Source organism: Convolutriloba macropyga, chromosome 7 (genome assembly GCF_964194025.1).
Source record: "Convolutriloba macropyga chromosome 7, txConMacr16.3, whole genome shotgun sequence".
In the NCBI taxonomy this organism is placed as follows: Eukaryota; Metazoa; Xenacoelomorpha; order Acoela; family Convolutidae; genus Convolutriloba; species Convolutriloba macropyga.
Genome location: NC_134474.1, coordinates 7,361,644 through 7,389,131, shown reverse-complemented (window position 1 = coordinate 7,389,131; position 27,488 = coordinate 7,361,644). Strand labels below are relative to the sequence as shown.

General features: G+C 36.8%; 1 protein-coding gene and 1 non-coding gene across 2 annotated transcripts in view; one reads left to right on the top strand and one right to left on the bottom strand.

The window, feature by feature from the left end:
• Positions 1 to 27,488, bottom strand: part of LOC142342541 (phosphatidylinositol 3-kinase catalytic subunit type 3-like) — a 156,984-nt gene that overhangs the window by 68,318 nt on the left and 61,178 nt on the right. Inside the window, exons 8-15 of the mRNA XM_075393898.1 lie at positions 24,400 to 24,501; positions 23,972 to 24,064; positions 23,544 to 23,701; positions 19,107 to 19,253; positions 18,525 to 18,722; positions 14,692 to 14,925; positions 13,065 to 13,315; positions 2,267 to 2,445 (exon numbers count right to left, since the gene is read on the bottom strand). Of these exons, the coding sequence (XP_075250013.1) occupies positions 2,267 to 2,445; positions 13,065 to 13,315; positions 14,692 to 14,925; positions 18,525 to 18,722; positions 19,107 to 19,253; positions 23,544 to 23,701; positions 23,972 to 24,064; positions 24,400 to 24,501 (1,362 nt within the window). The remainder of the gene's footprint in view (positions 1 to 2,266; positions 2,446 to 13,064; positions 13,316 to 14,691; positions 14,926 to 18,524; positions 18,723 to 19,106; positions 19,254 to 23,543; positions 23,702 to 23,971; positions 24,065 to 24,399; positions 24,502 to 27,488) is intronic.
• Positions 20,451 to 20,524, top strand: Trnan-guu (transfer RNA asparagine (anticodon GUU)). The gene has a single exon. It is a non-coding gene; the product is annotated as a tRNA-Asn (tRNA).

Here is a 27,488-nt window from a genome sequence, read left to right as displayed (position 1 = left end):
AGATAAAAATTCAAACAGGTCGTCTAGATTTCCTTTAATTCCTATTTCTGAACGATTGAATTTTGCAAATAATGCTGCCCTACATTTTAGGGAAACAAACGCTTGGGTTCTTCTAATTTTTCTTATTCAAGAATTAACTGGAAAAAATGGTTCACAACTGGTCGATGTTATTACTATCAGTTCAGATCGAATCAGCGCAGCCTTCTATTAAAATATGATAAGGTAATTCTCCTGTTCTCGCTCACATATTTTTCCAAGCAGTTATTTACGACCATTCAGAGACAAAAAAAATTGAGCACCCCGATCATTGAGTGACACTACAAGAAACTTATCAATAGTGATTTTCGCTGCTCATCGAGTGAGACATCTTAGACGTAAGACGACACTGTTATCAGTTTAGATAAAATTTGCTCCGTTTTCATGTGCCTAAAATTTCTCATCTGCAACTAGCATGATTGCTATGACAAAGACCAATTGATCTAGCCTACTAAATGCTACAAAAACCCAGCGGGCTGCAAAACTGTTATCAGCCAGAAAAAGGATTCTTCCGAAAGGTCTCCCAAAATCCCTTAAATGGCTCCACTACCGGGGAAATCCAACTACGCTCCAAATCGATTCCAACTGCGCTTCCTTTCTGAGCGCACTATTCGCAATTTTCGTGCTCGGCAGCTCATAGGACAAAACCACACTTCTCCACCGCATTTTCTATAAGGCTTAGTTGCAAAAATAAGTGAAAGTAAAATCAAATTCTGCTGGCTGAACCTCATATAGGCACAAATATGTCGTAGGTTCTGCGGTTGACGGGGATTAAAATGTTCTGCAAGCTGACAATTCTGTCTCGCATACGATAAAGTGCGATCATATTAGCCCAGCACTGGCATTATCACGCATTATATCTTGAGTCCAAGATCTACAAAATGGATATTCTCTCGTCCTCATACAATAAGAAATCCAGTCGATATTTGAAGAACTGCACGAAACTCTTTCGGCGACAAATGTAGCCTTGGCGCTGTAATAGGGTTCCGAACAACCAGGCACCTGATTGTGGTAGAGTGATAGTAAATGAGCTTTTTATTTAGAAAATTTCACTTAAAATAGCAGCAGATCCCTGTAAGTTTGCATCGAATATTCGAAGCCAAACAGAAATCCATACTACAGATAGCATCTATTTATCATATCCACAAAAATTGTCTAGTTCAGCTTCTATCGCGCCAGCTTAAGAAAAGTTTTAAAACAATAACAAAATTTTTATCCAGAAAAACATATAGCAACTAAAACACTGAACAAAAATATTCGGAGAGCACTTGACGAAAAAGCGTAACTGCACTGCTATTCAACTGCACCAGTTTATCCCCTTTTTGGGGACATTGATCGAACTAAATTCAATCCAGCAGAAATTCGCATAAAAAGGAACCGGACCCAGACAATTTCCAAGAATTTCGTTTGAGCGTAATTAAAAAGTATTGGTCATTATAATTGGTAAAACTTCGTCAATACTACTATAGCACGAATCAAATATCTTTATAAAACTTGTTTTGTCACTCTCGAGATGTAAACTATTTGTTTATGCGATCCTTTTTCTGGTTATAGGAAATATTTAGAGTCAGATACGATGTTGTACGAGTCGCATATGACATTTAATGACTATATAAATGATACAATGATCTCGTATGATTACAGAAACTTCCATATTATTGTCGGATCTATTCTGTTTCACCCCCATCCCCCGTGTTTTTCATGCCCGCAATTACAAAATATGTTGCTATATACCACGTTACTGAGTAAAAAACATGGCACATGTGCCTAGGGGGCGTACGAAGCTGAGGAAGTCCAACCCACCTGGGGAGTAATGTGTATATGGTAGCTCCAGCAGCAAAGAAGGAGATAGTACATAGTATATACACAAATACTATATGCTATCTTTTTCTTTACTTAAAACACTCACGTGCACATTTTAAAATGCCGAAAGTCTGCAGTGCCAGAAGTCAAAATGCCAGAAGTCGCTACTTAGATAGAAGTTGAATTTCGTTGACTTTTGTCATTTCAAAACGTGTGGGTTTCGTGTTTTAAGCATGGTTAAGTGACTCTGCAGAAGTCACTTCGAAATTCTGACTTAATATCTCGAACCGCTTCGCGGTTCTCGATAAACGCCAGAAGTTCTCAGTGACTCCAAGCAGAATCACTTAACCCTTACTGATAGAGCTGCTATATACGCATAACTTTGTGGACGGTAAGAGGCAACTGCTACTGAACAAAATTATTGAACCTTTCTGTATTTCTCCACAGCCAGTTGAGCTGATTTCTTGTCAGTGAAGAAGGGGATCCTGGCAGGTGCCATTGCACTCTTGAACAGTCTGATTCCATTCACGTCCACCCCATACACCATCACTTGAGAGTCCACAGGGTGTGGGAAGGCACAGGGGAAACAGTGGAAGTTGAACAACTCTGAAACACAAATGAAAAAACTCGCCAGTTCAAGCGGATCTATTCTGTTTTACCCCCCCCCCCCCCTATTGTTTTATTATGCCCCCAAATACAAATAATGCATTTCTACATAGCACGTTACTATGTAAAAATATATCAATTGAACTAGGGGCGTAAAAGTTTTATGTCCACTAAGCTAGGGGGTCGAAACAGAATAGGTACATTCAAACTTTTCCTTCCGGGAACTTTTGGGTTTGCAGAACATCCCGATTCCGAATTTCCAGTGAGATTAATTTCAATCATGGTGTTCAACTAAGTACTTAAAGCTCTGAACAAAAACTCATATTGCAACATGAGTTGATAAAGATGTCGGATAAGATGAACTTAATTGACTTCACTGTAAAAAAGACAGCGGATCTTTTCAACAATTGTCCACTTTTGCGAAAAGGGGGCCATCAATAGAATTTAAGCGATGGATTTACTAACAAATCAGAGACGACTAATAACTTTCCACGTATGCGCACACTATGTTGAACATATATACTCCAGAAAAACATTCATCGCATATACTCCAGGAAAACGATTCATTTCATCGAAAAGAAATTGCATACTGCCCTAGAGCAAAAAAAAGTTAAGCTGACAGTGAGCACCGATGAGAAAATACAAAACCTCGGCCAATTAACTCTAAAGGCGCAGAGGAAATCAGGTGCGGTAAAATAATCCAGAGGAAAAGATTTTCGCACAACAGATTCAATTTAGCAATGCAAAAACCATGAGGTCAAGCATAAAAAACTCGAGAAGTTAAATCGAAAGAATGTTTTGATCGAGCTAGAAAAAAAAACGGTCAAGCAAAAATTCTCCACGGAAAAGACTCGATTGGGAGCAATAAAAAAGTGCATTTTCAATTCATCGAGAAGAAATTGCATTCATCGAAAAGAAATTGCATTCTGCTCTAGAGCAAAAAAAAATTACAGTGTGAACCGATGTTAAAAGGGCAGAGGAAATCAGGCGATGTAAACTAAATCAGAGAAACAGGTTTTTGCGCAACATTCAATTTTTCAATGCAAAAATCAAGAAGTCAAGCATGAAGAAAGCTCAAGAAGTGAAATCAAAAGAATGTTTTGATCCAACAAAATGGTCAAGCAAAGATCTTGAACAGACAAAAATTGTTCGAGAGCTATAAAAATGCATTCTCTCATGTTTCCAGTCGCTAAAAACCGTAAAGCAGGAGCTCTAAGACCAAAAGAATGTTAAGGAACAGAAGAGCAAAAACGATCAACTAAAAATTGTGTGCGTAAAAACTGTGTACGTAAAAAAAGTTCAGATCATTGTAGTAAAAATTGCTTCAAACTTTGTTCGATAGCATTCAAAAAATAGAAAATAGTGACAGGAGGAAAGACATGGCGCGCTGAAAAGTGTGAAAAAGGAGGGAATTAGAGTACGTAAAAACGGGCTCGAGGTTAATGTGCAAACGGGCTCGAGGTTAAAACCCAAAAAACTAAGCGCCTCACTTGGTCCTTGGCTCAACCCATTGCGCATCCTCTCCTCAACCCCAGGCCCAGATTAAAACCTGACTGTTGTCAGTCGTCTTCGCAGAAATCCATATATAAGGGTCATTAGAACATGTTAAGATAGGTGCTTAAAGGTTGTGTTCAGTGGCTCTATGTAGACGTTGAATTATTATATAGAAGATACGCCATGCTATTTTGATTAGCAGAATTGGAATAGAAAGCGAAAAAAATTCCCACTGGCGGGTCGGTGGGCACGCGTCGCCGCGATAACCGACGGGAGTTTTCCAGATTTCATGTCACCGTGCATGAGAGGCATGGCCGTGACCAGCGGTCCGTAACTGCGCTTAAACTGATATTCGGCTATCTAAACTGTACGCCAAGTAATATTGTGGTAAAATATAGCACAGAAGGGGGGTGATTCTCTAATAGGTACCAAAGGGTGGCTATTGCTGAAAAGAGCCAAGACATCTTTGATATTACTAATAAAGTTTACAGCCCCGGTCATTTCAAAAGAACTACTCGGAATAACATTAAAATTTTGAAACTGGTTTTCCTTCTTGGTAAATATGCGACATAAAAAAGAACCCCAAGCAGCAGCTGATTCATAACCATCTCTGGATCTTTTCCGTTTGTGCCCCCCCCCCCAGCTTAGTGGGTGCATATTATTTGCAACCCCCAGATGCACGTGCAATATTTTTACAAAATGGTTTACTATGTAATGACACGTGCTCTGTAACTGGGGGGAGCATAACGTACTGGGGGGGGGGGGGCACAAACGGAAAAGATCCCCATCTCTAGATCTCATTCATGGCCTACATATGACATATCAGATAAATCAAAGCAACTTCCTCAAAGTTGTGGTTTTATTATGATGAATGTCCTTATTTTGAGGAAAGTTATGTGTGCACTGAGTCCCCATTTTATCTACTACTAGCTTCCGCTGCGCCATCCTGCGTGCAACTTTCTTAGTGCTAAATTCTGTGTTTTTATCGTCGGCTCTCCTTTTGTGCTATCTAAACTGGACTAGTGGTTTGAACGTGTTTTTTTGTTATCTAATTTGAACTTTTGGTCATATTTGAACTTAGGTTTTTCGCCAAACACGGGAACGCATTCATTTGATTCAAAGCAATAGAGTGTCGAGCAGGATGGCGCAGCGGAAGCGTGCCCATAACCCAGAGGTCGGTAGATCGAAACTACCTCCTGCTAAACACATTTTGCGTGTTGCAATAGATTATGGATCTATTCCGTCGTTTCGGTGAACAAACTATGCCCTGCTCTCCTGTAATGGTTCAATTGAGAACAAAAATTTCCTCAAATTTGAGTCCAGGATCGCTCAAACAAAAAAAAACACAAATCAAACCGCACTTTAGAAGATAAAAACTGTACACATCAAAGCACAATATAACATAAAACGGAGAACTTTACATCAGAGACTCAAAGACTGGCGTCTTCAAACCTATCTTATGAAACTCATCTTACAGTTCTAAACTGGTCGCATGTGAGCAATTCCACATTTTATTTTCATTCACTACATTTATATTTACGACACTAGCTAAAAGGTTAATTTCTTACATGCCAATTTATATTAACCAAATCATATAGTACCAACTGAAGATTTCAATTGTAATGATAATTCACATTTGGCTGTTCGTTGTCATACGTATAAATAGGAATTAAATGGTCACAACTTTCTGTTCAACAGAATAATTTCATGATGATTTCTAAAACATCACCCAGATTCCCCGGACAATAGCCGCGAAAGAGTGTTGAGACGCTTAAAAAAAGACTACTTGGACAAAAAAGGAGCTACCCAAAAAATAATAAAATAATATCATTTTAACGGGTCTTTCCCATTAAAGCTTCCCCCCATTTTGATTGGGGGGCTATAGGTTATCTGACCACTAAGTTGGAGGGGGGGGGGTATAATGCAACACCCCCACCCAAAATGGGAAACTCCTATTTTCAAATCAAAAATCAAACACCAATCTCATTCGAAGAGATAATAATCCAATTCTGATGATCACTTTTCAATTTCAATTACAGTTTACACATTCTCAATTTTGAATTAATAAAAGAGCACAGAAGTCGTCTATCTGAAACATAGACGACTTCTGTACTCTTATAATCCTCTGAAACTATTAAAACAATTAAAATGTGGCGATGTTCACCCCAACCCCGGACCAGAACAAAATTATGAAAATTTTTTAACGGAAAACAGCAAACATACAAATTCTCTCTCCTTTGTCCACATAAATAGTCAAAGCATTAATAAAAAAAGAACAATTGAAAAAGCTCTGGAGAAAAGTTTCGGACAACACAATTATTGGCCTAACTGAAACATTTGGCTGAGAGAAGAAAGTCAATTAATTTATCGTGGAATGATTAATCACAGAATTGTGCTAAAAACTCATTGGATCTTTTCCGTTTGTGCCCCCCCCCCCCCCCAGTACGTTATGCACCCCCAGTTTCAGAGTACCAGTCCTTACACAGTAAATCATTAATCATTAAGTAAAAATATGGCACGTGCGTCCGCCGGGGGGTGCAAATAATATGCACCCACTAAGCTTGGGGGGGGGGGGGGGCACAAACGGAAAAGATCCATATCATTAGTAAAATGAGTAGCAAATGACGTCACATACATATACACACCGAACTTAACTTGCATATTCAATACTAAACTGCTCTTTGATTTCTTGGCAAATCTTTGATTTCAAATGGTCCAAAAATAAAGACGAACTTTAAAATGGCAGGACAAGTCCTGAATAACTGTTCAAAGCATTAAACATAGTAAAGATCTAACTATCACCCCCAAAAGGAGAACCGCTTTTGACCATGAAGAAAGCACATATCCATAGATACACAAAAATAAACAAAACCTCAGAACATTGTATTTCTCCAATTTTCTTTAAAAATGGTCTCAAAGTTATCAGTTCCAGTAAATATATCGGTAAAAACTTCACAGTGGGACTCGAGAGAGAAAACAAAAAATTGGTAGAGAACCACCCCGAGACAAAAAAAATACAACATAAGTAGTCATTTAGCAAAAAATCGAGTTCTTATAACGTCGCAAACTATCCATCATTGGAAATGAAAACGCATACATCAACATATATTTAAAAAAATACAGGAACCACGTAAAAAGTTGCAGGCAACAATAAAAGAACACTAACACTTTTGAAAAACAAATAGTGTTAAAGCAAAAAAAAACTTTTAAATAAACTTTAATCATTGAAAAATTAAAATTCAATTGTTTCTTATAAAAAGATATGAGACTTCATCAGTTAGAATAAGCGACAGAACAACAAAAACAGCTAGAAAAGCGCAAATCCAAATCACTCATTTTGTAAGCAAGTCGTTTCAAATACGTTGAAGCCGTTAGATATAAAAGATGATTTACAAATTAATGACTCATTATAGAGCCAATACGACCGGTGATTAAAAATTCAAAGTGAAGGAACAATGAAGATAAAAGAATCACATAGGGAAAAATTGCGCATATCTTTTTGAAAAGAAGCCAATAAAACCGTTCGATAGTGTTAGATTGGAATATGACTCAATAGGAAGCCTATGAAATCTATCACTTATGAGAACGAACGATTGAACTAAGGGAACTGCACTATTGGGAACGAATGATTGAACTAAAACAGACAAAAACTTACAACAGATCACTCAAATCGAGGGGGCACAAACCACTGCAACTACTCATTATTAGAACACATGTATCACCTTTTTTGAAAAGCATTTGTGCAAAAAAAAAGAGAAAAATGATTGCGTCTCGTGAAAAAAAATTGACTCGCAACTTAAAAACGATTAATTTCCATCGGAGGGACGTAAATAACTGCAACTAATCACCTGTTGAAAAGCCTTCGTGCAAAAAATCGAGAGCAGGCAGAAAACAATTGTCTCAAGTGACAAAAAATTCTCTCTCAAAAACAGACATTTTATTCAAAGACTTTTTCTCGCTCCACTTCAAAACCAGTTTGAAAAAGTTTCAGGTCTTGAAACTACTCGTTTTTTGCTCCCTTAACTAATCCAGCTTGATTAAAATAACTACTCCAATTTGACTCTTCATCGACCAGAAAAAGTAAAGAATAGAAAATCGCATACAAAAGGACTAATAAAATAACCGACTAACGTCGAGCAACTTGCTCTCAAATGAACGGCGAGCGGTTGGCTTCTTCGGTAGCTAGCCACGGTTTGGTGAGGCTAGCTATAGATTAATTGAAGGGGGGAAGGTGAGCGCAGCGGGGGTGCACCGCAGAAGGGGTGCAAAAGTGGATTGGGGGACTGATGTGGAGGCGGTGGGTGGGTGGGGTGTGGGATCACTTTCTAAGAACCGCCCTTCGCACCAGAAGTCTCCAAAACAGATTCTGTTAATCGCATACTTGAATGCTAGTGGGCTGAACGGCTCCAGGGGAACCTAAAGCAAACTGGGCGCTATCTCTTTATCCCAGTTCTGAAGACGAAAGTCAAATGGGTCAGACGAAAAATCGGCCAAGCGAAAAATTGAAAAGACAAATAGGATTAATATATTTGCTACAATTGCTTTTGAGAGCAATTAACAATGATTTCCCAAAAAGTTCCTGTTGAGTCATTTATGATAAAAAACATTTCTACTATAACTCATTGTTAATGAGGATCAGAGATGATGACATTACGCCACATAACAGCAGCTGGAATACGGCATCAACAAAGAGAGAGACATAGAGAGAGAGAGAGAGATAAAACGTGAACGAGAAAGAGAAGGAAAGAAATCCTAACCGACAGAGAGAGAAGGAGAGATAGGAAAAGTTTCCATTAGGATTCGACTATGCAACTTCTAGTTTTCTAGCCTGGTTAGTAAATAAATCATTTAGAAAAAACTGAAAAAAGCAAAATTAAAAAAGTTTTCAACTTCGCAGTAAAAAAAGTCAAAAACTATTTTTTGTCTCGAAAGTTTTGTCAAGTAACCCATCTCCCGAGATTTGAAAAATTTCTTTGGCCAGTAATGGTCGTTAAACTCAGAAAAGGACAAAAATACTGAAAAATTTTGAAAACAATTGCTAATGTTAAAAAAAATCTTGCTAAAATTCAAGATAACAATATCTTTAGAACCATCTCATTGTCTCAGTAGGCTATCAAGTATGTCTGTTTCAAGCCTGAAATAGTTTCACTGGCTCAAAAAGATCCATACACTTGGAACATGATAAAAAAATTTTCCAAAAATTTGAAATTTTTAAATTTTATCCAAAAATTACTAAAACTCGAGTCATAAAAAAATATTGATCAACATTTCATTGACTCTAGAAACTTTGCTGCAACTTATTATCAAACCTTGGAGGAGGTCCCAGGGCCCTTGATGCCGCAAAAAAATCAAAAACATGAAAAAATTGCTTAAATTTGTGATATTAAAGTTTTGAATAACATTCCATTACATCTATAAACTATACAGTAACATATTATTAAACCCTTTAGGAAGTTCCCTGGCTCTTGAGGCTAGAGAAACCTAAATATTGACAAAAAAACTTCCAGAAAATTGAAAAAATTGCAATTTAAATATAAAAAAGTTGCAAAAACTTGTGATATTAAAAAGTTGAAAATTATTCCATGACCAAAAAAACTTTTTCCATTAACTTATTATCAAAACCTAACAGAGGTTTTCTAACCCTCGAGGATCAAAAAATCTGAATGACTAAATGTCAAAAAAAAATTTAAAAAAATGGCAAAAATTGTCAAAAAAATGCTAAAATTCGTGATGTAAAAATCTTGCAAGACATTCCATTATATCTAAAAATTATACAGTAACCTACTTCAAAACCCTAGAGGAGGTTCCTTGGCTCTTGAGGCTGACAGAACCCAAAGAATCGAGCAAGTTTTATCAAAAAATTGCCCAAAGTTGTGACATTAAAAAGTTGAACTAATCAATGGCCATTAAAAATTTGTTAGTAACTTATTATCGAACCCCTTCGGATGTTTTCTGGCCCCTGGGTCTGGAAAAACCTGAATAAGGAAAATTAATTGTCAAAAAAAAACTTGCATGTTTTTTCGAAATGCTAAAATTTGTGATGTTTAAATGTTGAAACCATTCCATTAACACTAGAAACTATGCAGTAACATTTCTTTAAAACTTAGAGGAGACTTCTTGATACCTAGGGCTGATAAAAACCACACAAATGTCAAAAAAAAGTTAGAAAGCTTGAAACAAAATGCAAAATAGTATATATTTGCGTGTTTTCAGCGAGGGGTTATTTGTCAGTAGCTCGAAACGCGGGCGGGGGTTAACCGAGGGCTGATGGGGGGACAACAGCGGGGTGCGGGTAACAGCGCAGTGGGGGCAATAGTGGGGAGCGGGGTGGGAACAGTGGAGGGGTCTTCAACCTCTAAGAACCGCCCTTCACACCATAAGCATAAGTCTCCAAAACCGTTTGAGCTGATACAGAGCTGAAAAGCTCTAAGAGCAATTAATGCCCACTGGGCGCTAACTGTTTATTTCGTTTTTGAGGACGAAAAGTCAAATGAGTCAGGCGAAAAATCGGTAGGGCGAAAAATCGCAAAAAACAACGACAGGACTAATATAATTGCTACAAACTTCATTTGAGAGCAAACGTATTCAAAAAGAAAAAACAGTCGTCCCACTGCAGAACTGACTCAAAGCAAAACCTGAACAAATTGACCCCAACCAACGACCCCTATTAATAACCTACTTATTTTTTTAAAAAAACTTCCCAACTTACAAAACATATTTTTTCAAAATTGTCTACAGTCTAAACTAAGCTGTGGCAAAAAGTGATATCCCTCAAACTGTCTTTAAAAACCTCTGATGTCATCTGTTCTTAATGAGACGGCGCATCCAAAGACAAACTAAAGAACAGACAGAGCCGACGCATATAGGTATTGAAACGGAAAAAGAAAAAAAGAAGCGATAGAAATTCACTGAATATTTTTTCTTAGAAACAAAAAACTTTCTAATTTGATGTGCAGTTTCAGTTGGACTCTAAAATTATACTTAATTCAACTATTAAACTGAAATGCATTAAGCTTCAAACTAATGTTAGCTAGCAATCGCTCTAACGGACTTCAATAGCCTAATCCACAATGACCTAATGACCGGGCTCTATCGGTTTATCCCATTTCCTTTGATTTTGCTCTTTCGACATTGGCCGTATTCATTACATTACGTAACTCGTTACATTACGTATGCGTGAAAGAATTTAAGTTCCATCAGTTGATACAGTGAGTGACGTAAGTCACGAGTCAAACGTGAAAATCGTGACTTATTGTAAAACGAAAAAAAAAGTATAAGGAATTAAAAAAGGAGAGCGCATAAATAATAGCCCTTGAGAAGCTGGCGGAAACTATTAATAAATACCAGGCAAAAACCAAAAAAATAGGACGTCCCATAGATAAGATAGTAGAGAATTTTACAGGAAACAATTTCCAAAAGGACGAATAAAACACAAAAGGTGAGAATACATAAGTTGAGAAGCAATCCAAAAATTCTTGAACAAAAACAAGATGAAAACATAACCGACTAACGTCGGGCGAATTGCTCTCAAACGACCGGTTGGCTTGGTCAGTAGCTAGCCACGGGGGGGGGGGGGGGTGCACCGGGGGCTGATGGGGGCAGCACTGGGTTGGGGGGGGGCAAAAGCGCGGTGGGGGGGTGGGTGGAGCCAATAGTGGGGGTGGGGGGTCAACAAGGGGGGGGGGGAGGTGTCTCAACCTCTGAACCGCCCTTCACACCATAAGTATAAGTCTCCAAAACAGTTTGAGCTGAAACAGATCTGAAAGGCTCTAAGAGCACTTAATGCCCGCTGGGCGCTCCCTGTTTATCCCGTTTTTGAGGACGAAAAGTCAAAAGCGTCAGACGAAAAATTGGTCAAGCGAAAAATCGCATAAAAAAAAGACCGACAGGACTAATATAATTGCTACAAACTTCGTTTGAGAGCAATTAATAGAATTCAATCAAGCAAAAAGGCCGCATAACTAATCTTCACCAACCAAAATACCATGCCCAAGTCAGCGTTCGAAATTAGAACAAGGCAGTGCTTTCTTTGACAGAGAAAGAAAAAAACACTGAATTCCGAGCCATGTCAACGAGTATACAATTGATGTTAGTCCGGCAGTGTAATTATTTCATTTGATTTATTACTTACATATTACAACAGAAAACTTGAGTTAATTCAAATCATTTCGCATATCTCAAAAATAAAAATTTAATTAATTAAGTTTCTAATGTCAACCCAACCAGTAAACAGTAGTTCTAATTCATTTTTCGAAATTTAAAGTCACGCTATGTTGAACAATTAACCATCCACAAAAAAGGTTCATTTTGTAAGCTGAGCAGAAAAAAGTTCTAAAATGCCTGGGGAAACTTTTTTTGTCTTGTTTGATTTTAATTTCACTTGGTAGTTCATTCCAATCTAGTATCGCTAATCTAACAAACGAGTTTTGCATTTTGGTAGAGGAAAACTTTTGGTCCCAGAACAATTTTTTGTCCTTAGACTCATGAAGATTCCAGATGATTAAGGGACGTCCCTATGTTGGTGAAAAAGCAGGTAGTAACTTTTTTTATTTTCCAAAAGTATTGTAATCTTTTTGTTTTTAAAAGAGTTTTACGGGGAGTATATTCCGACTGCATTTAATATCTTGAACAGATTCATGGCACTTGAGAAAACAAAAATTCTGAGAAAACGAAAATAAAGTGCAAACCCAAGAGATTTTGGCACAATTTTTTTATCAGAATAATCAGTAGTCACCAATTGAGCATAACAAAAATGGCATTCCCTGATTTGAAACAAATACAGAAAAGTAAAAATGTCCTCATAATAATTTAAAAAAACTGGTAAATGTGAAGAAGTTGGGAAATTTAAAATAAAAAAATTAGACAGTTTCTCAATTTTTGTTAAATTTGAAAAAATAAGCCCGCCACATGTTTGCCACTCCAATCCAAATTTCAAAAATGAAAACACTTGACAAAATGGCTTAAAACGCTCCACTATTCCTCTTCGAGTCATGAAAAACAGCGCCCCCAATACCATTCAAATTTTTTGAATTGCATAAAAACCACAATGAGACAAATACACGCCACCTATCGCTTCGTGGCTATTTAAAGTTTTGCAAAACCACTCAAAAGACAACTCATTTTACCTGTCGCTCCGACACCAATAGCATTAGCACCACTGGCAGTTCCACTGGAAGCCACTGGAACCAAATCTCCTGATCCAGCAACTCCTCCACCTCCTGTGCCCACACCTGCCCCCGTTAGCGCACCTGTGACAAGGGATACGACAGATGTGGTAGCCACGACAGGGTGTCTAAGAGCCTCCCTCAGTAGTCTTTCCCTCTCCTCTCTGTTCTTACCCTTCTCTCTCGCTTGACACATGTGCTCTGTCAGATACCTGGACACATAAACAAACCCACTTAAATTCAACCAAAACTTCTTTCTCGCATAAATTATTGGTTTGTTGAGTGTCACTCTATAAGAATTTCGGGTGCTCACTAGGGAAATGATTAACAATTTATCTCAAACCTGAAAACAAAAAATTAGCAAAAAATTAAGAAATTATTTCTGTATTTTTATAAGACCTCGAGAATGATGATAATCAATTTTTGAACATTAACCACAACATCATAATAACGCTGATAAAATTTTTTAAAAAAAAAACAACTTTTGTTTGTGTATTGTATACACAATGTATACAATTTTAGCAAAAAGTTATAAAGCTCTGCGCCATTATTGAAACTTTTGAAAGAGTCAAATATTATTTCGAACAGTAAGCTCATTATGTACTTTATTTACGTGGACACAACCAGAAGATCGCTTTTCATCTATCAAAACAGTTACAAAAATAAATTTAAATTTCTTTAAAGTTTCTGGGAATAAATTAGAAAATGTTTTTTTTTCAAACTGCGATTGAAAGCGGAGATTTGCAGGGATTTGGTGTGTTCTTTAAGGAAGACGCACCATTGGGGGGATGAAATTTCTAGTATTTAGTTCGTATCTTCTATACCAATAGGGTAACCCATTTTTTGCTCTTAGACTATAGCTTGAAACACCGATTAAATAAAACTCGTCCCCGTTTAGAGAGGACAGAATTTTCAATACATGGTTTAGGGCAAAATGTAAAAAAAAGAACCCATTAACGTCGGGCGGTTTGCTCTCAAACTACACGCGAGCAGTTGGCTTCGGTTGTAGCCTGATGCTAACACAAGTAGCTGTATACTCTAGGAACTCTGATAATTTAATGCAATAAGCATCAATAGGCTTTAATGGCTGATCCTGTTTCGTTTGGAATCGCTTTTTCACCTGGAACGTATTCGCGCAACTTTGCGAGAAAAAATCTACACCCAACAGCTGGCAGAAATATATTAAACAATAGTAAAAAAAAAATTCGAAGAACAAAGAAACCTGAAAAAAATTAGAAATTTGTATTCTTCATTTCAATGAAAAGTGTCCTGTCTCGCCTTCAGCAGCACCTTGCAGAAACAAAACCTATATAACAGCACTATATTATTGATTGGTCCAGAAAAACGATATCGAAAGCATCGAAACAAACTCAAAATTATTTGTTCTCACTTTTGGTTTAAGGTCAAAACGCCGCTTGTAACGCATAGTACTTCCGGTGCCAAACTTCAAAAAACCAACACTCCTTTTTGAGTCGTAAAAAACCAGAGGAGGCCAAAAAGCTCAACTCAGCTATTGCTATCGCAGCTATTGATGATCTTACTATGATACAGCTTCTTTCAATACTGATTACAAAAAAAAGTTACGTACTTGACAAAGGTCATTTGGCTGCGCATAGCTTCTGCTGTTACCGCACAGTTGGCTGCAACTGACTCCTTTCTGTCAGTAGAGGATCGAACAGACCCTCCATTTTGACTGGCGACTTTATTCCGCCTGGATTCACTCAGCAACTTGAGGTAGTGTTCAAGGTACAATTTTACACTCTTGAATATTTTCCGAATCCTGTCTTCTGTTTTGTCATCGTGGCTCTCCACTTCAAGGTACCTAAACGAAATAAATTCTTAAAACATTACCGACTAACGCCAGAAGAATGCATCAGCAAAAAGACGAAATTCTTTTATGAATATTTCAGAATCAAAGTTGCACTAAAACGCATAAACGGTTAATTAACTTCATGGAAAAACTAGTATACACAGTAGTCTAGTTTATACATGGAACAACTAAATTTCTGGTCAAGAAATTGCACCTGCGCAGCGTTCTGAATCAGTCGACTTTTTGGAATACCCAAAGTCGCTAAATTTTTAATTATTAAGTTATTTTTTGAATTCAGTAAAGAGTTATTTTTTTGAACTATCCATCAAGTACTTTTTTATCGCAAATTCAATAAACGTTTTTTTTTTTGGATTACACAAAAAGTTAGTGGCTCTCCAGACTCTCTACCCAAGACTCACTGGAGGTTCTGTCCACTTTCAACGGCATCTTCCGTATTGGAGGAGCGAAAATGTTAGATTATTCTTAAAATGTTACGAAATTTACTTAACAGATCATTCAAAAAATTAAGTTTTTAGATAATTCGACAACTCAATTTTTTTCTGTTTTCAAAAATTAACTCTTTATAGAAATTTCCAAAAATTTATTTTAGAAAATTAAAAAAACTTATCCATCTGTTAGGATAATTCAAAAAAAATTAATTTGGTGGTCAACAAAATTAATTTGGTGGCTAAAATTAACTCTTAACATAAATCAAAAATAACTTTTTAGATAATTCAAGAACTTAACTTTTTATATAATTCAAAAAAAAATTGTCTTAAATTTAATTTTTTAAAAAATTATATAAAAAGTTAAGTTCTTGAATTATCTAAAAAGTTATTTTTGATTTATGTTAAGAGTTAATTTTAGCCACCAAATTAATTTTGTTGACCACCAAATTAATTTTTTTTTCGAATTATCCAAACAGATAAGTTTTTTTTAATTATCTAAAAATAAATTTTTTTTCTTTAAAAATTTATTTTAATTTCTTTATTTCTTTAAAAATAAAGAATTAATTTTTGAACAAACTGAAAAAAATTGAGTTATCGAATTATCTAAAAACTTAATTTGTTGAATGATCCTTAAAGTAAATTTCTAACATTTTAAGAATTATCTAACATTTTCGCTCCTACAGTACGGAAGATGCCGTTGAAAGTGGACAGAGCCTCCAGAGAGTCTAACTATGACAATGATAAAAATTGATTGGATGAAAAATGTTTTGTAAACTTTCTTATAGCATGCTTCTAATATATGATGTTCTTCTTTAAATATCTGCTCGCCGCCGTTCAGTTGCTTCAACAAAACTGAACTAAAATCTTTGTGCAGAATAAAGAACGTTTTTACCGAGAAACACTGAGTGAAATAAAATTAAAAAGCCTTTACTGGAAAGGTACAACATAACCGACTAAACGTCGGCAGAATTGCTCTCGAACGACTAGTGGGAGCTTTAATCAATTGCAGCCTGCTTCAGTCGGGGGAAGGAGGGAGGGGAGATTAAATGGGGCTAAGAAGTTCAACTGTGGGCTTCAAATAACCACATTAGAGGTTAACATATACCACTATTGAGATTAAAAGTGAAAAATGGCACCAGATTTGGTGCACTTTTCATTTGACTTTTGGTATTAAATTGCTGCCCATTGAATTCAACTGTTTGAAATTGTGATTGACAGAGAATGTTAGATCACGCGAAACGCAAAAAGTCAAGGGCGTAGTCACTCGAAAAGTCAAAATTGTCAAGCGAAAATTTTGCACAAAAAAGACACACATGTTTACAATAATTCCTATGAACTTCGTTCAAGAGCAATTAATAAGTTCTTTTGACCTTAAACTAATTCGAAAAAAAACTTAGTAAGCGCAAACGTCACTTTTATGATTGAGGTAAACCAAGTATGATCAATATCTAATCACGCAAATGAGCTAAAGACGTTAGCTAAAAAGAGTGAGAAATGACGTCACGCGCACAAATGCCGTTACTGAGAGGCGGAAGTCATCCAGAGAATTTGACATCTTCAGCTTCGTAGTCTGAACAAATGTAAAAGGAAAAAAGTGTCAGAAAACATAGCAGCACAAGTCCTGACCTACGATTCAAAGAACTTTCATTGACTAAACAAAAAGCTAGACCTAGAACGGAATATGACTTGATTGCGAAAACCATTCAGAAAAAATCCCATCAAAAAAAAATCGAAAAGCATTAAAAATCAAAGCGAAAATGCCGCATTTGAACAAAAAAAACCACTAGTGAGAAAATAAATTTTTTTCCATACACCTTTCCTCATTCAATTTCAAAATTAGAATGAAAAAAACTTCACGCCGCAGAACCACTCTTCAATTTGAATTCAAAATCATGAAAATGTGGGAACCGATCTAAAAAAGCATAGCAGGAAGAATTCCCAAAACGACTCAATGTTTTTGCAAAACAACAGCCTGTCGAATGACTAATTTCGGATGGCAGTGAGCGTCGAAGAAGAGGATGGCAGTGAGCGTCAAAAAAGAGAAAAGCCTATCTTAATTTAAAAAAAAGTTCACTGAAAATAAGCTTAAGCAAAAAAAATTCAATTACTCTCGATTTTTACAAGTACAAATACAAACGGAAAACAATATTTCGAGAAATCGAGACAACGTTATGGCTCACGCAAATTCGGACTAGCTAAAATAAGCACAAAGACATCTCTAATTTTGAAATAAAGCAAAAAAACATTAGAAGTTAAGAAAAAAATTCAAGACAAATCTGTATTAAATTTGTAATGGAAACTGCCCACGCATATTAAGCTTACTTTCAGTTACAAATAAAAGCAGTAAAACACAATAATGAACCGAAAATCGCTAAAATCGCCTTAAAACCGTAGAATCATTCAAAAAAAATTCAAATTAGCGTAAAACTCCCTTTAATTACCAAAAAACTTCGAAGCGCTATCGAAATTCTGAAAATGTGAAACTAGTCTGTAATAACATTCTAGACAACATAAAGTTACAAAAAAACAGCTTGAAAAAGCCGCAAAATTTTTTTACACCTACGTTTCTCGCTCAGTTTCAAAAGAAGGCATGGACAAAACCACTCTCTTTTCTCCGCTCTTCGAATTTGTTCACTGAAACAACTTTTGAAAACTTTATTCACTCCCTGAACTTCGGTTTTCTTGCTCGCTCACATAAAAAAAACAGAAAACCGCAAAGCCTCCTCGAATCTTAAAAAGACAGCGCCCCTATACAATTAAAACCCTTTGAATTGTAAATACCAAGAGCACCGCAATATAGATCCGCTCAGCTTACAGCTTCGCAGCTATAATCAAACAAACATAGCCTGTAGATTGCCGGAATAGCTGCGAAAGAATAGACTTGCGTGCCGTATAATAGAGATAGATCTAAATAGAAAAAAATGACGCCGCTCAAAAAAGCTAGGTAAAAAAAATCAGCGATAAATTAAAAGCTTGTTAACATTCATTCCGCAGAAGCCTTTTATTAGGGACCTTTACTGTACATATTAGTTCCTTTGACCTTAAACTAATTCAAATTGAGCTTAAGTATTAAAGTGCTTAAGTCATTTTATTGAGTGAGGTAAGTCACGTATGACCAAAATCTAAGCAGCTATAAACAAAAGAGTTATCACACTAACTAACCAATTGAGATCGAGAGCCACACTTAAGCTCTTGGATGCAGCCACCACCAAAAACTCAGCCAAATCTGCCCTTCCTTTAGTACCCCCCTCCTCCCTCTCCAGACTCTCCCTCTCCTGCTGAGCATAGTAGCCAATATTGGCCTCTTCGTCCACACTGGATTGGGAAGAATGTCTATCTGTTTTTTCACAGCTAGAAGAACTGAAAAATAACTCTTAGATAAGAAAATACATTTTTCTAGTCCAGTCGAAGTTATTGAAACGTTTTTGAGACTTTCGAGAGTTACAGATAGGACATAGATTAGATTATCTGTTAGAAAGTTATTTGTTCAGAATAAGCAATTGCTGATTCTATAGCTTCTACAAATCAAAATCACATTCACAATAATCGATGTGGTATGAAATACTGGCATCTATTCTGCCCCCCCCCCCCCCCAGCTTAGTGAGCAAAAGTCTTTTATGACCCCCAGGCGCACGTGCTATTTTCTTACATAGTAACGTGCTATATAATAACATAAAATTTGTAAGTTATAAAAATACTGGGGGGGGGGCAGAATAGATCCCTTCAGTCAAATAACCAACTGACCTTTCGAGACCTATACTGATGGTGGCAAGTTTCTTCTTCCTGTCGATAGCATCGCTGTCTTCGAATCGGAGTGCCTGTACTATCTGCAGAAGGAACAGTCGAAGATCTCCCTCGGGTAGATTGTACAGCTGCTTCACTGCATACTGTCTGAAACAAACCCACGTCGTTTCGCATCTATCTTTTCCGTTTGTGAACACCCCCCCCCCCCCCGCAGAACATTATACACCACCAACTTACAGAACACGTGACATTACAGTCAATCATTATGCAAAAATTGCAAAAATATGGCGCGTGCGTCTGGGGGTCAAATAACGCCAAACCAATACATGACGAGTTCGATGCAAAATTCAGGATAGTTTCAGTAAAATAGAGCGAGTAATAATGGAACAATTTTCTGTGCTTTCTTATCGACTTTCAGATGTTCGAATAAAAAAAGCCGCTCAAATGTTGATTGTTTGAGCACCCATTAGCACAATCCGAAACCTGAAATCTGAAATTAGCACGATACGATTTCGGATCGTGCAATTAGCTGAAATTAGTACGATCCGAAATCTGAAACAGCTCTTGTCGCGCAATCTGCTAGAGCGAGTAATAATGGAACAATTTTCTGTGCTTTCTCATCGAATTTCAGATGCTCGAATATAAAAGCCGCTCCAATGTTGATTGTTTGAGCTCCCATTAGCACGATTTCGGATCGTGCCATTAGCTGAAGTTAGCACGCTCCGAAATCTGAAATCTGCTCGATCCGAAATCTGAAACAGCTCTTGTGGCGCAATCGGCTAGAGCGAGTAATAATGGAACAATTTTCTGTGCTTTCTTATCGACTTTCAGATGTTCGAACGAAAAAGCCGCTCAAATGTTGATTGTTTGAGCTCCCATTAGCACGATTAACTCCCATTAGCTCTTGTGGCGCAATCGGCTAGCGCATTTGGCTGTTAACCGAAACGTTGGAGGTTCGAGCCCAACCAGAAGCTCTTGCGGGGCAATCAGCTAGCGCGTTCGCGTGTTAACCGAAAGTTTGGTGGTTCGAGTCCAACCAGGAGCAAATTTTTGCCGTATAATATAACCCCCCCCCCCCCCCGCAGTACATTATACACCCCCAACTTACATAGTCAATCATTACATAGTGACATTACATAGTCAATCATTATGCAAAAATATGGCGCGTGCGTCTGGGGGTCAAATAACGCCAAACCAATACATGAAGAGTTCGATGCAAAATTCAGGATAGTTTCAGTAAATGGTTCGAGTAATAATGGAACAATTTTCTGCGCGTTCTTATCGACTTTCAGATGTTCGAATAAAAAAGCCGCTCAAATGTTGATTGTTTGAGCTCCGACCACAGCTCTTGTGGCGCAATCGGCTAGCGCGTTCGGCTGTTAACCGAAAGGTTGGTGGTTCGAGCCCACCCAGGAGCGACTTTTTGCCGTATAATTAGGCAAATAGTGAAATATGGGTAATTTAGGCAATATACTTGAACAGATCCGAATCTGCGCAAGGTTCTAAGGAAGGATGATAAACGACATTGAATTGACGCATTGCTGATTAATTGCCTCGTTACCCACCGTTTTTTTAATTCTGTTTTAGCGCAAAATGGATAGAGTTTAGGCGCATTTTGATAGTAGTAGTAGTCATGAGAATGGAAAAGAAGAGATACAATACAATCGACTGGGTTATTAATCAAAAAAGGAACAAATAATCAAAAGTACATGCAATTTTGATTGGATTTGGTAAGGGCTTAATCATTTTCTTAATATGAAAACACACAGAAGAGCCGTAAGACTACGGAATCGACTCGAAGTCTAACTTAACTTATTTATGCCTACAATTAGGTACCTAAACCATACATATAATTACTTATTAATATGTTTCATAAAAACCAATTTGAATATAAATAAAACTGCTTTGAAAAAGCCTCACATAATGAAAAAATTTCTCTGGCTTACTGATAATTTCTTAACACATATTTTTCTTGCTCTCAAAATTATTGTATGCAAATAAAAGCAATCTCCCTTCTCCCTGTTTACTAATTTTTCAATAGTTTGACAAAAAAAGTTTTGCTTTCGCGTTCAGCATTTGCTGTTTCAAATACACTCCATTAAAATAATTATCGATTAAAAAAGAAGCTCCACAAATACTCCTCTGCGATTCAAAAAAAGGCAAATAGTACTAGTAATATTGTCTAGAAGTTTAAGAATCAAAACTAATAACAGAACAGATGGAGTTACCACAGCAAATTTAAAACATAGCCGGCAAATAGCCGGAAAATAACCGCCATTGAGCCGCTTGACGCATATTGGGATTGAAACAGAAAAAGAAAAAAATGAGAGATAGAAACTTAGAGAAAATCTTCTAAGTGTCGAAAAGGTTCTTATTTGGTTCGCCAATTCTGCATATTCGGTTGGATTCTAAAACTACTCTTAAATCAGCTTCAAAACTGAACGCTATCAAGCATTATACTAACACCAGCTAGCAATCGCTTTAACGAATTTTGATAACTTCAGGCACCACGACTTAATGATCGGGCTTTATCGGTTTATCCCTTTTGACTTTGACCGTATTCATTACGTTAGGTAATTCAACGATTGACAGAATTTAAAATCCATTCTGTTGAAACATTGAGTGAGGTAAGCCAGAGGTCAAAGGTGAAAATCCTGAATTATGTAAAAAGACAAACGTGATCAAAAGGTAAAGCGAATTGAAAAAAGTGCCTTTATTGAGTGCCTTTATTATAATAGCCGTTGACAGGCTGACGGCGGCTATTGAAAATCAATTGAACTTTTAAGACTTATTAATATGTCTTAAACCTCTTATTGTAGTAGTCGTAAAAATTTATAATTGACAGCATTCGCTACATTGGATTTCTTTATTGAACTTAGAAGCGTTTGGAGTAATCTCGAGTGATCTCAAAATTAGTTTTTACAGTCATTTAGACATTGCGGTAAGTCATTTATGATTCTTAATAGATGGCCTTATAGAACTTCTCGGAGTGAAAATAGAGAGAAAAAACACGTGATACGAAACAGAGAACCATGACAATCGCAATATAGATGACATCCGTGTACAGCTTCGCCACCATTAGTAGAGAACTGTGCTTGGCACATTTAACACCTTTCCAAATTGATTTCGTTTTTCGATCTGCGTCTATATTTTACAAGAAAGTTTACTTTAAGTTGCTTTACTGAACTTAAAGCTCCTTTTATAGAACTTGAACGGAAAGAAACTTACCATATAAAAATAATTATCAGGAGTCTTAATTTTTTAAATTAGTAAAGGAGATTAATGGAACAGTTGCATGCAAAAAAGTAAAATTCGTTACAGAGTTTTTCGAATGAACTCATGACACGTCTGATATACAAAACTACCAGGCAAAAACTTTCAAAATAAAAACATGGCGGACTAGCAGACTTCGCTTAAACCGCAAAGGAGGAAACCTATCTACGCTCACTGAAAATGTATGTTATTCAACAAAGTACTATCAAAAGCAATTTGAAATAAAATTCAATTATTAACAGTATCTCAACATTGTAACAAAACCAGTAGCTGCCGGAAAGCACTTGAAATGCTCCAGAACAGAGTCTTCAATGCGCCAGAAAAGTTCAAATTTTAGGTCAGTTCCTCAAACGACAGTAAATTAGCCTATGAAACCGTTATGAATTGCCCTCATGAACTGAAAAAAAAAACGGGTTCACAGCAGGTGAGTGAGTGAAAAAGGAACAAAATTACAATAGTATAACAAAACGTTTAAAAAATAGCCCTTAAAAAACACTGAAAAACCTATGAGAAACTTTAACACAGTCAAATAAAAACAATATGCACCCAAAAATGGGGCAAAATAAACTTAGCAATTCACAAACATTCAAATGATCATTTATACGATATAATTATGCCTTCTCAGAAAATTCCTGTAAAAAACAAGTTCAAATGTCAGATACAAGATACCATGGTATTGTGAGTTTCAAAATTTTAAATGATTTTAGACAAAAGTGTTTGAAACAGCTCGACTCAGAAAGAAACAACTGTGCCTAAATGATAACCACGAGAATCACTAAAACGCTGCTTAGAGTTTCGATTACGCTCTTAATCGTAGAGTTTATCATAATTCTGACCCCGGCAGCAGATTGAGTGTGGCTGAAAAGCCTGAGCAAGCAGATCCTCTGCTACAGTCTCAAATTATAGTCTTCTGTTTACGTCCCTTCGACTACAAAACTTTTCTGTTGACGAAATTTGAAATAGCTAATAAACTTCCTCTTAATATAATAGTAAAAGAAAGAAAGTTACTAAAACAAAAAAAAAGTTAGTGAAGATTGTAAGGAAAGTTAGTACCGAAAAAGAAGAGGCCCTCGAATCACTAAAAAGCGGTTTTCTGTTTTAAAAAGCAATAGAGAAATTTGCAAAATTCATAAGTAAAGTATCAAGCAGAGCCAAACTTCAAACCTGCAAGGAAGTTTGAGTGAAGATGAGAAATCCTCCGAGAGGAGCTCGAGAACATCTTGGATCCGAGGGACAGCCCACTTGCTCTCCATCATCTTCACTGCCTCTGTCCTCTCCTCAGAATTGTCCCATTCCACTGACCGAAGGAACTTCACCAGAGCCTAACATGAAACAAAGAAAAAAATCTACCACGACTTCTATGTCATTTGGACAGAAGATTTTTTTCCCCTTTTAGGCCATACCCATACTTAGGGAAGTTATATTAATTGCAGACTCGAACAGTACGCGCTATATTTGCACAATCAATTTGCTAGTTAGAAATTTGCTAGTCTCGAAGTATACGCTTCACCGGAAAATATTGATGAGGCAAAGTTTCATGATGCTGGGGGCAATTTTGGTAGGTTTGGACTCCCCCCCCCCTTTAGACTTACATTCTGGTATGATGAAAGTGAGTATCTATACTGCCAAACTAAATTCCTCTCATCCTCTGTCAGCCTCTCTGTCAGTGGTTTACACAGCACCTCCTGTGACACAAAAAAAATTTTGGTTACTTTAACAAATTTTCAGCAAAAATGCTGTTGCCTTTTTCACGAAAATTGTTGCGCTTCAACTCAATTACTTCTGTACAGTGATTGGCAAATTGAAACTCAAAACATGCGCTAGGTTTTCTTTTTCTTAAGGTTTGCATTATAAACAAACTCTTTAAATATTATGGCCTAATATCAAATATATTAATGAGCCCGCAGGAAATATAATCATGTGCAATTCAGGGTCGTATGAACAAAAAACAAAAATAATAAGGTGATGCAAGGGGCTGTTGTACCTCAAATATTTGAAATGGTATTTAACAAGAACTCACGTATAACTTGTTTCTGGTAGCCGAATCGGGTTTGAGATCAGCGTGTTGTCCTCGCCTGCCTCCGATCATGAGACGTCTGTGCTTTTCCTCAATCATATTAGGCTGAAACAAACAGAAGCAAAATTGCTGCATAAAGTGAAAGCAACGAGAAGATTAACCAATCCTGTATTGAATCTAATTTAAAAACGGGTCTTCCCATTATAGCCCCGAACCCACTAAATTATAGCCCACATTAGGGTATAATAAGGGCAACAGTGGGGTGGGATACGTTATATGGCCACTGAGCTGTGATCGGCCCTACAATGTGAAAGACCCAATAAATTTCCGAGGAAAATGCTGAAAAAAAGAAAAGATTGCACCGCAAAATAATCACAATAAATTAAACAACTCTATAACCTTCTTAAGAAAATTCAACTTAATCTTTTTCTTAACCTTTAATTCGTTTCAAAAAGAGAATTTCTGACTGAAGGAAAACTAACTTCGTTTTTTCCGTAATCTTTGGTTTCACAGGAAAATCTATTAAATCGCCTTTGGTGTTATGACAAGATTAGTATCGAACTAGATTAAAGGGGTTGTCAATGTAATCAATAAAAACTCGATGCAATCCGTAAAAATTAATGTTTTTTTTTAATTTTGGCTAAAAATTTAAATTCGCTTTTCTCTCCTGAAACCATTCTACCAGCCTTATTTAAGCACCTTATTTTACCCAATGCCAATTTAACCAATGCCATTATACCCAGCTTGCCATTTTACCCCCAAGGCCATTTTACTCAATGCCATTTTACCCAATGCCAATTTAACCAATGCCATTATACCCAGCTTGCCATTTTACCCCCAATGCCATTTTACTCAATGCCATTTTACCCAATGCCAATTTAACCAATGCCATTATACCCAGCTTGCCATTTTACCCCCAATGCCATTTTACTCAATGCCATTTTACCCAATGCCAATTTAACCAATGCCATTATACCCAGCCTGCCATTTTACCCAAAGCCATTTTATTCAATGCATTATACCCAATGTCATTATACCCAATCTACCATTTTACCCAATGCCAATTTAACCAATGCCATTATACCCAGCTTGCCATTTTACCCCCAATGCCATTTTACTCAATGCCATTTTACCCAATGCCAATTTAACCAATGCCATTATACCCAGCTTGCCATTTTACCCCCAAGGCCATTTTACTCAATGCCATTTTACCCAATGCCAATTTAACCAATGCCATTATACCCAGCTTGCCATTTTACCCCCAATGCCATTTTACTCAATGCCATTTTACCCAATGCCAATTTAACCAATGCCATTATACCCAGCTTGCCATTTTACCCCCAATGCCATTTTACTCAATGCCATTTTACCCAATGCCAATTTAACCAATGCCATTATACCCAGCTTGCCATTTTACCCCCAATGCCATTTTACTCAATGCCATTTTACCCAATGCCAATTTAACCAAGGCCATTATACCCAGCCCGCAATTTTACCCCAATGCCATTTTACCAAATGCCAATTTAACCAAGGCCATTATACCCAGCCCGCAATTTTACCCCAATGCCATTTTACCCAATGCCAATTTAACCAATGCCATTATACCCAGCTTGCCATTTTACCCCCAATGCCATTTTACTCAATGACATTTTACCCAATGCCAATTTAACCAATGCCATTATACCCAGCTTGCCATTTTACCCCCAATGCCATTTTACTCAATGCCATTTTACCCAATGCCAATTTAACCAATGCCATTATACCCAGCCTGCCATTTTACCCAAAGCCATTTTATTCAATGCATTATACCCAATGTCATTATACCCAATCTACCATTTTACCCAATGCCAATTTAACCAATGCCATTATACCCAGCTTGCCATTTTACCCCCAATGCCATTTTACTCAATGCCATTTTACCCAATGCCAATTTAACCAATGCCATTATACCCAGCTTGCCATTTTACCCCCAAGGCCATTTTACTCAATGCCATTTTACCCAATGCCAATTTAACCAATGCCATTATACCCAGCTTGCCATTTTACCCCCAATGCCATTTTACTCAATGCCATTTTACCCAATGCCAATTTAACCAATGCCATTATACCCAGCTTGCCATTTTACCCCCAATGCCATTTTACTCAATGCCATTTTACCCAATGCCAATTTAACCAATGCCATTATACCCAATCTACCATTTTACCCAATGCCAACTTTACTTTACCCCTTTTTTAAAAAAAATTGTCAGAATGACTGTTCAGCCGACTATATAATTAAACGGCCCCTGGGACTTGATATGCGACTATCACAACCGAATCTCGGATAATTGAACGAAAAGATAAAAGAGCAATGGGTATGTTGGCATAGGGTAAAATTGCAGGTTGGGAAAAATGGCATTTCGTAAAAAGGAAATGGGTAAATTGTTATGTAAACCTAGCGACCAATTAGCGTAAAAAATATCACCCACAAAAATGAGCTTCAGGCCACTCTTTTGAACTATGCGGCGTTTAAAAAGAAAAAAACAGTCAGCCAGCGATACAAAACAAACCAAGAGTACCTTAACAAAGCTTCATAGCTATAAACAATGACAGCGGTTATTCTGCTATCTATCGTGGAAGAAACGAAACTTTGTCATTACCTAAGCTTAGCTACTTTTTTGACAAATCTTTGATTATACCATTATACCTCTCATATACCAAAAAAAACATAACGTTTGCAGTTGTGGTATCCGGAAATGATGATCATCTCAATTTAAATAAATATTTCTTGAGTTCATTTTAAACGTAAGAGCTGTTCTACAATAGGAGGTCAATCCATGTTACATATTAAAAGTCATCAGTTTCTCTTTAGTAGCCTGGTCTCAAAATATCCGTTCTGATTCAGTTTGCTTTGATAAGCATGCGTGAACAACATATTTTTTGCTTTAGTAATCATGTATGAACAAACCAACGCATCTTTCCGCACTGATATGCTTCGCATAGCCTAGTAAGAGGTGACACTAGATATTGCAATTATTGTATACCATTAAAAAAGATTTGAGAAGAATATCCAGAGATGTCAATCTAACGACCAAAAGGACGCATTTCACGGA